General features: G+C 42.1%; 1 protein-coding gene across 1 annotated transcript in view; it reads right to left on the bottom strand.

Annotated features, from left to right (window-relative positions):
• Positions 1 to 8748: 8748 nt before the first annotated feature.
• LOC101175628 (NADH dehydrogenase [ubiquinone] iron-sulfur protein 8, mitochondrial) overlaps positions 8749 to 10309 on the bottom strand; it is a 19205-nt gene continuing 17644 nt past the window's right edge. Inside the window, exon 8 of the mRNA XM_004066313.4 lies at positions 8749 to 9477. Within this exon, the coding sequence (XP_004066361.1) occupies positions 9346 to 9477 (132 nt within the window). The 3' untranslated portion in view covers positions 8749 to 9345. The remainder of the gene's footprint in view (positions 9478 to 10309) is intronic.

The raw sequence follows: 10309 nt of genomic DNA, 5'->3' as shown, positions 1-10309 counted from the left end.
CGGGGTACTAGGTGCACACACATTTTGGTGAATTTCTGATATTGCCACCCCTGTCCTAGTTTCAACCCATAAGTCCCCCCTCAACATGCACAAATACCAAGCTGATGACATCACAGCAGCACCAAACCCTAGTAGTAAAAAAAACAAAAAGCCAGTGTGGAGGGGCTCCATACTGGAGTATTTTTGGCCATGTCAAACCTTTGCCATGTCAGGCATGTTTCAACAAAATTAAAGATTAATTAAAGCTACAAGTAGCATTTAGCGGGCCCGAGCACGTGCGACCGCCTGGCACGAGCGACCGCCCCGTGAGCAACGCCCTGCTCGAGCCATTCTCGTCGTTTTTTCTTGTCCATTCTGGAGCTCCAAGCTATTGTTAACACGACAGCAGCCTGGGGGGGGGGGGGGGGGCTGTAATCTGTTGCCTTAAGGGACAAAGACTTTTGCATATAGCATGAAAAAAATTCAAGCAATGATGATAATTGCTATCACTGTCCCTAAGGATGAGAACAATAGAACTCATTCAATTTCCACTACAATGTCTAGATGAGTGTCAGCTATGTCTGATAACTTGGCCAATTAGCTGGACCGGGATCTTGCAAAGTGCAGGTGGTTAACGTCCAGTGTGATGAGTCTGTGGACGGCAACAGTACAGCATAGCTTTTGGTTTCCACAAGAGAAGAACTCCTGACACATCTGCCCTAACAGACAACTACAAGAGGAGTTGAAATGTATAACACGGTGAAGGAGTTTTTGTGCAGAAAAAGGTACAATTAGAAAAGCTGGTAGCAGTGACTGCAAATGGGACTCCTGCTATGATCAATAGACAAACAGGTTTCATCACTCACTGTAAAGCTGACCCAGACTTTCCAAAATGTCTGCATTACTGCTGCGTCATTCACCAGCAGGCCTTATGTGCAGAAGTGATTGGCTCTGGACATATAATGACTCTTATTCTGAAAATCGTAAACAACCTCAGCTGCAAAGCAAAACAGCACAGGATTTTTAAGGTGCTATTGGAGGAGATGTCTGTTGAATATGGTGAATATGAACATTGTGAATCTGAACTTGCATTCTTGACTGACATTACTGGAAAACTAAACCACTTGATCTGCGAGCTGCAAGACAATGGCAAAACTATTTTTTTTTGACCAGCCTGCCTGAGCCAGTGTTTTTCTTGTGGGGATCTTTTCTGCCAGGGCTTGTCAGCTTGGTCAGTGGATGTTGCTGCAGTTGTCTCCCTTGCTGGGACAGCTGGAGTTAAACACAGCAGCTCACGGCTCTGAAGTGGACCCCGTTGCTGTCCCAGTCTGGATGGGCACTGTGGCGATGTTCCAATGGCCAGGCTGGCTCCTGGTATAAAGAGATTCCCAATTACCATTTCCTAACCGCAGAGCCAAGGATGTGTTTACATGTTTAGGTCAAAAATGTGATGGACAGCTTCATGTTGTCTAAACATGCCACCCTGTTATTAATCCAGTTGATATGGTTCTCCATCTGTGTCTAGGTGATAGAAAAGCATTTTTTTTATATTTAGAGCTCTAAGCAAACAAACAGTTGTCTATATAAAAGAGCTTTTACAATTGTGCACTTTTAGCAGGTCTCTGAGTTCATGTGACCAATGTATGGTGGATTTTCACAGACCTTGTTTAAAACTGAAGGTGAGAGAGACTTAGAGAAATGGCTTCATTGTTCTGGAGTTTGTTTCATCCACAGAAGAGTAGAATTGGTGATTGATTTTGAAAAGCTGCTGAAAAAAGTATCTTTTTCAAATTGCAATTTCTAACTTGGGTTTTACATTTTGTGTTCCATTTTTTGTGCTTTAATTGGGAAGCATTTGTTATTTGTTTGGTGTTTTTAAGGTTCTGCAAATATACACATCATTTTTTAGAGACATTTGTTATCAGTTGTGTTTGTTGATTTGTAGTTTAATTTCATTGGATGTATAGATGTCGTGTGGGGGGGAGGCTCGAGAGCAGGTAGGACCCAGGCGCAGAGACGGGAGGCAAACGGGTTCAGGGCAAGTGGGTTTATTTAACTAACAAAAAGCGCTGCAGAGCAGGATGACAAAACTAAAAACAAAAACTTACTGTGGCATGGCAAGGGACATGGACGCCAGACAAAAAGACGTGATCAACATGAGCAGAAGTTAATGGACCAGCACAGGAGGAAGGCAGAGACAAGACTTATATACAGACAGGGCAGACAAGACACAGGTGAACACGATTAGGGCAGATGGGGACCAAAGGAAGTAAAACTCAAGAAACATGACAAGACAGGAAACCTTTCAAAATAAAACAGGAAACAGAACCAAACAAGACAGAACAAGAACTAAAGCGAAAAACAAGACAACAAACTGAAACCATGACAATAGAAAGGAAAAGAAGTTCAAACATTGATTATAAAAAAGGATATAAGAGATAAAAAAAAAGAAAAAGGAAAAGAAAAAAGATAAAATATTGATTTAATTGCATTTTGAATGAATAAAAAACAATAATTAATAGAATCAGAATCAGAATCAGAAATCAGAAAAAGTTTTATTGCCAGGTTCAGTAGAACGCACTTTACAAAACGAGGAATTTGACTTGGTGTATAGTGCAATTAAGAATAAGTTAAAAATTAAGTTAACAACAACAACACACTATATACAGTAGAGTAAGGTGAATTAAAGTGGGAGCACAGATGGGCTGGGATGGTGGGGCCTGTAAGTGGCACCGACAGTCCTTTGGTGGGCGGGGGGGAGGGGGGGTCACCTGGGGGAGTTGGGGTTCTGTTCAGCAGGCTGGCTGCAGTGGGGAAGAAGCTGTTCTTGTGGCGCGAGGTCCTGGTCCTGATGGACCGGAGCCTCTTGCCAGAAGGGAGGGGCCGAAAGAGATTATGTCCTGGATGAGAGGGGTTGGCTACAATCCTGGCTGCCCGCCTCCAGGTCCTGGAGATGTGCAGCTCCTGGAGAGACGGGAGGTGGCAGCCGATCACCTTCTCTGCTGAGTGGATGACGCGTTGCAGCTTGGCCTTGTCTCTGGCCGTGGCCGCAGCGAACCAGACTGTGATGGAGGACGTGAGGGTGGATTCGATGATGGCATCGTAGAAGTCTACCAGCATCTTTTCAGGGAGGTGAAACTTCTTCAGCTGCCTCAGGAAGTACATCCTCTGCTGGACCTTCTTAGTGATGGAGCTGATGTTCTGCTCCCACTTGAGGTCCTGGCTGATGATGGTTCCCAGGAAGCAGAAGGACTCCACAGAGGTCACCGGGGAGTCACAGAGGATGACAGGGGGGAGGGGGGCTGGGGCCTTCCTGAAGTCCACTGTCATCTCCACTGTCTTCAGAGCATTAAGCTCCAGGTTGTTAGCGCTGCACTATGACACCAGCCTGGCTATTTCACTCCTGTAGGCCGACTCATCTCCGTCAGAGATGAGGCCGATGAGTGTGGTGTCGTCAGCAAACTTCAGGAGTTTGACAGACAGGTGACCAGCTGTGCAGCTGTTTGTGTACAGGGAGAGTAACAGGGGTGAAAGGACACAGCCCTGGGGGGATCCGGTGCTTGTGGTCCGAGTATCTGAGACGAGCTTCCCCAGCCTCACATACTGCTGTCTGTCCGTCAGGAAGTCTGTGATCCACCTGCAGGTGGAGTCAGGCACATTCATCTTGGAGAGTTTTTAATACTAAAGATGTATGAAAGACATACCGAAAAAATATGTCTTTCAGTGTTTAACTGGCTGTCTTTGGATTATGCATGCCTGAATAATGGCCATTCTTACTCCTCATCTCTCTGTTCACTGCTTGCTAATTTACATAGCAGGGGTCCCAGCAGGAGGGGGCGGGGTTGTAACACGACTCCTTCAGCAGAGCCAGGCTGAGAGAGGCTTTGACATGTAAGATGTTAGATGTTAGAATGCCAGATGTTAGAATGACCAGTTCATTTTATATCTATGAAAATATTCAGGTAGCTATGGGACATGTTTAGCTATAGGTCTGTGAAAATTGGTGTCGATTGTTGAAACATAAGTTACCATAAAAAAATGTTTGTTTGGAGTCTAGACAGATTTAACACAGGTTTTTGGATGAAAAAGGATTTTTTATAAATCATCTGTTACACTTTTAAGTCTGAAAAAAATATGGAAGGCAGCAAACACAGATCCCTACCGTTTTTAATTTTTTTGTGCTGATATTTGAAAGATAAGTTATGCAAAAAAATAGGTGTTTGCAGTTTTGCCTAAAAAGACGTTTTCGGACCTTTTTGGATGAAATGATGTCTAAAAGTTCACCTGTAACTTCAATAATTCTGAATTTTTTTAGGAAGCAGTAGCACATAAATGCCTATGAAAGTTGAATTCTTGGTGCTGATAACCTAAACAGAATTTATGCTAAAAATCTTTGTTCAGTCCAAAATTTCATTAAAAAAATCAAGTGATGAAGTTTCTCGTAGACCCTATAGTGTTACATATCAAAGCTGGAGGTTATTAAAGGCATCTAATTCTGAAATCTCAGCTTCCTGAGACAAACGGCTGATTTATAATAAATTTCTATTATTTGGGTGCACATAATCGACCACTTCCTGTTACGCAGGCACCGTCAGGTGTACACCCATGAAACTTCAGATTATGAGAGAGGACCCTTCAGAGTATCTCCAGTTTTAATTTCATGCACATCGGACAAAGCAAAGAGAAAATACAGGGCAGAATGTGCCCAATGCAATAACTAGGTGGCGCTATAGAGCTCGTCCAAGATTGTCATATCCATGGGTTCAGAATAGAAGCTTCATCATATCCATTGAATTTCAGTGAGATTGGACAAGGAATGTGCACGTGAGAGCAACTTTTGTGTGCATGGCGAGATGCCCAACTTTGCCGCTCTGTCACGACCACACCCCCGCATTGAAAGTTATGGTTTTTTGTCAGAGTAAACTTCAATGGCTTTTCAACAGGTGGACGTCATTTTCAGGTGTGTCGGCTCATCCTACTGGGAGCAGTGATGCTCCAAGTAAAACATGTCATTTCCTCTTGCCAGCAGGTGGCGCTACACTTTTTCCAGATTTTTTCACTGCTGATGTGTTCAGAGTCAGACTACAATCATGCACATCAATTTTGGATCAGATTGGATTATGCATGGCTGAGTAATGGCCATTTTTCTTTTCATGGCGTGTTTTCGAAACGACCTCCAATTTTGACGCGCCGCCATGGTCACAAACATCCATAAAAACTTAAAAGCTTTGCAATTTAACATCGGACATGTGTCTAGTTTACAAAACCAAAGTTTGGAGTCATTACTCTCAAATCTCTAGGAGGAGTTCGTTCTAGAGCGAGGCCTGCAAATGACCAAAATACAGCAAAAATGACATATTGACATCAATATAGCAGACTTCCTGTGCAACTGACAGCTTGGTACCAAGAGACTTTTTTGTAGGTTTCCATCTGATGAACATGTCCTGAAAAAATCAAGCTTGTATGTTAAAGCATATGCGGGGGCTCGGGACAAATGTCACTGTAGGTGGCGCTGTCGAGCCGTTTTTGTGCGCCCATGCCAATCTCCTGTAAAATACGAAATTTTTCGCGACTCCTGATGTGTGTGCCAAATTTGGTGAGTTTTGGGGTATGTTAAAGGCCTCAAAAAGGCGACTCTTCCGTCGGAAGAAAAAGAATAATAATAATAATAATAATAATAATAATAACTCTAACAGATACAATAGGGTCCTTGCACTCCGTGCTCGGGCCCTAATAATAATAATAATAACTCTAACAGATACAATAGGGTCCTTGCACTCCGTGCTCGGGCCCTAATAATGACCTTTGTCCTACACCTTGGCCTGTGACATCACAGAATATCTAAATGTAAAAAAAAATTATCCAAACGTTTACCTAATCAAAAACTTTTATACACAGATTCTCTGTAGGAGATTTTGCAGACAGAACGACTCTGATCAGCTTCTGATCGATTTTAAAATCGTTCCCAGTGGTCTTTTAATTACAATGTTGCTGTTTTTAGGCAAAATCAAAAAAACCTGTGCTGTTTTCGAGGACGTAGCATCTGCAGAGCAACAGTTCATCAGAAATTCCCCACAGAGTTGTGGGCGGCACTTTTGGCGAGGTGTAACCCACCTCACTTCTAGTCAGCCATCAGTTTACAGGCGTCCCGCTAGCTTACAGCCCCTCGAACCCCCAACTTAATGTGGCAGGATAATTTCATTCAGGTGTGACTGGGAGGATGATTGCAGGCAATGGCCTCATGTCACACAAGGAAGTCCACACGCAGGTAACAGCATCACCTGGCCACTGGGGCCGCACACATCCTGGTTTGGACACCACAGGTTAGCCTTACAGCTCTGAATAACTGCCTCGGCATTTGACTAACCTCAAAGGGTCTGTATCATGCGTTTCCTAAGTATATATAATTAGTTACCTTTAGAAAACTAAAGAATAGGAGTTATTTTTGCAGCTCATTTTCCTACCCAGAAGTAACACGACCCGATCTCTGAGGCTCCGCCTTTCACTCCTTGTGGGTGCCGCCCTTTGTATGACATCAACCTCGGCAGCGTGTCCGCGTTTCCCCACGAAAATAAACATTTGAACTTTTGCAACGATAAATGTTCATATTTACATAAAATGAAAGCGTTTAGCCGATCACTGCTAGCTCCACGGAGAAAGTGGGCGTGTCTGTTAGCCTGGGGGCCGAACTGAGAGCACTGACTCTTCCCAGAAGGGGCGGTTCCTCACATCGTGAGGATTGGAAGGGGCTTGTACTCGGGGGAATACTCCGAAATGTGTAAAAGGTTCAATATTCTGTGTTGGGGTTGTTTTTTTGTGAGGAGTGAACATTATGATACATTTAATAGCTTTAAAAAAGCTGAGTTTGTCTGATATAGACCACATGTGTCAAACTCAAGGCACGCGGGCCAAATGTGGCCCGCCATGTCATTTTATGTGGCCCGCCAGTGGGGCTGTGATGATGACCTCATCACCGCACTTTTTTTTTTTGTTGAAAGTTCAGCATATGGTACGTGATTGAACTATAATAAACAAATTAAACACATTCATCTTTGCTGATAATTGACTCTTTCTGCTAGTCCTGTGTTCAGACTTTCCTTCTTTCTTTCAGACTGTTCTCTCCTTCTCTCCCACCGCGCCTCTCACTGCCTCTGCTGCACGCGGCTCCCTTTACACACACGGGCGCGCGCTGTCAGAAGCACACATCCTCATTCTACAACAGAAGTTTCTGTCTCGTGAGGAAATACGACAAATTTACTGCGTTCTTATTATTAATTTCCATTTGTATTCATTTACGTTACAAGCTGCGTGCGTTTTTAAGTGCGCGACACGGCCGCCCGCCGGAGGATTTTGTGTTGGGGGGTTTATTACTGTTCTCAGTCACTCTGTAACACCAAACATGAGCGCGCACTGTTAGATTTCGATGAATATCACTACATGTTTTGTTTGGGAACTATTTTGTGCAGCGCAACGTTACGTGTCTGTATAAATATAGGCGGAGCCTCCTGCCCCGCGTTCTTCATGCGTGTCAGGCTTCATGGCTACCAGAAAGGGGACAAAGTGTCTGCAGTCTGTTTATTACTGGGCAATACATAATATTTTGAGGAGATGTCTGTACCAGAGAGCACAGGTGAAACTGGCGCGCAGCTCCAGAGCGGTCCACTGCAGAAGAATCAACACGCACCCCCAACACACGTGTGCGCACCTTCCTCATCCCAGTCCTACACACGACGCAGCGCGCTCACACAGTCACAGTCAATCTACAACACCTATATAGTTAGTTCATTAGTTAGATAGGTAGTAGTTAGTTGTTACTGTTATTTGTTAATAAAGAATACTACGTTGTAATTGTATTTATTTTTGATGCGGCCGCCGGGTAATTTTGTGTATTTTTATTTTTACTTTTTTTTTTTGGGGGGGGGGGGGCGGGGGCTGCGGTTAACCGCGACACCGCGCCCCCCGGTGGTTCATCACCATGGTGATCAAAAATCCGACACGTCACAGCTCTACCCGCGAGAGCATGAAGGTTTTTAATTTCTTTAAAAAAATTGTTGTGTATTTATTCATATCTAGGGGGAATTGGACTTGAAATATGGGATTGGGCAACTATGCATTAGGACTTGAAGACTCGTCCAGTCCCAGCAGGTCCCTGAGGTCATGTGACCAGGGTCTGCAGGTTGTTACAGACTAACAGAGCCTTTGCAGCAGAAGTGGCCCCATCCCTCTGGAACTCCCTTCCTCTCAGCCTCAGATCTGCAGACTCAGTGATTTCTTTTAAAAGCAGCTAAAACCTTCTTTTGAACATTGCTTCAATTCTTTTATATATTCTGTGTTTTACTGTGAAGAACTTTGTGATTTTTATCTTGAAAGATGCTATATTAATTCTTATTTTAATTATTGACACAAACATCTCACTAGTGCGTTTTAACTCTTTTTGGAGCTAAATGAGGCAAAACTTGATGTTTTAGATCGTTCACGTTTACAAACTGTATTCCATAAAGGGCAGCCAGAGCAGATAGGTTCGTTTGAAATAGGACATTTTCTACTAGTTATAACTTTGGCAACAGCCATTTTGTCCTTCTGGACAGACGTTTTATGGCAGTACCATTTAAAAATAATAATCAGGTTTTACAATCCAGCTTGAAAACTTAAAAATCATTTCAGGCTCAAATTTCTGCTGCGTTTTCTTCATCTTAAATAATCCCACATGTGGTGTTTACCAGGAAAGTTTCCACGTAAGATCAAGACAAACCGTCACAGACTCCAAAATTCAAACCAAATTTTATATGTTTATGAGAGAGACGGGACACAACCGTAAACTCTGTGGTCATTGTCACCACGATTGATGAACTTCAGGAAAGAATTAAAGAAGTTATTTTTACAGTTTGGAGAAATGAATTTGCCATGAATCATGAAACCAATTTAGATATTTTTTGTCTGAATAAACTATGTTAAGAATGAACACAGTTTGATAAACATTTGTCCACGATTCATTTTTGAATACATGAGAGTAGTTGGTTAAGAAGATTCTTTATGTGACTAAATCATTTCTAAATACAGGAAATAGATCATTTGAAGATCCACTTGAAAGCCAGTCTTTTTCATTTTTATCACCTACAATATCAGATTGACAACATTTTCGGAGCAGAAACCATTGTTACATCAGTAAAAGGACATGACACCCCAGACATAAAGGATTCTTGTGGGTTTCTTCAAATAAATAGACGTCTGCTAACAGGACTGAAGCGGTCTTTCCTTCTGTGTTTGCAGAATCAACATGTAGAGTTTGGAGGAGGCCAAAGTACAGAGTATAAATGTAGCATCTGGACATACTGAAAGCATCCACGTCGCCATGTGCCCAGCGTCTTATCGATAAAGATAATCCGCCTGAATGTTAGCAGCTATTTCCGCCTCCCACTTGTCTCCGTTGTTCAGGAGTTTCTCCTTGTTGTAGAGAAGCTCCTCGTGGGTTTCAGTAGAAAACTCAAAATTCGGCCCCTGGAGAAAAAGAAAAACACGTTTGAATCTGCTGAGAGACGGAAGGTGGGCTTCAGGTGGAGCGTCTCTGTTCAACAACCCCCACATCTATTCCTTCAACCTTTAAGCTTTTCTACTGAACCTTCAAAAAAAAAAGACAATTATGGGGACACATTTGGATCAGACTAAAGTGACTAAAAAACAGATTGTATATTTCAAAATAATAATAGTAACTAGAAGGAGCTGCATTTCCTGCAGGGCTGATGATGTACTGCTGAAGGAACAAGAAAATAAAAGGGTCATAATTGGAAAAAAAATTAAAGAAAAAAATGATCAAAGTTGCCCATAAATAAAGTGAAAACAGCACAATAACGAAAAAGATATGTTTGTGAAAAATGCCAGAGCTGGGAATCGAACCAGCGAGCTTCTGCACCAAGGATTCCCCATTTATTTCAATGGAGGCAGAAATCCTGGAATATCTGGAAAAGTTCAAGGATCTGAAGGAGCAAAAGTCACAGCTGGAAAAAGCTGAAAGAGCTGAACATTTGAATAGTTGAATGGTTGAAATAGATGAAACAATGTAGGAGGAGTTAAGCAGAAAAAAATGGTGGAAAATAATAGAATGAAGAAAGAGAAACAGGAAAACTATGGGATGAATACTTTATAGCATTCAACCAGTAATAATAAAAATTGAAAACATTTTTTAAACTCAGAAGTAAACATTGTAAACTTAAAAGAATCATTAAACATTTGAAAAAGGAAATTGTTTATTTGAAAAAATAATATTGTTAACTTGAAAGAAATAAGTTTAATATTAAAACTTAAATAAAAAGAAAAGAAAATTCAACCTAAA

The sequence above is a fragment of the Oryzias latipes genome, chromosome 1 (genome assembly GCF_002234675.1).
Source record: "Oryzias latipes chromosome 1, ASM223467v1".
NCBI classification, from domain to species: domain Eukaryota; kingdom Metazoa; phylum Chordata; class Actinopteri; order Beloniformes; family Adrianichthyidae; genus Oryzias; species Oryzias latipes.
The sequence above is the reverse complement of the archived record's forward strand: the minus strand, read 5'-3'. Positions and strand labels throughout refer to the sequence as shown.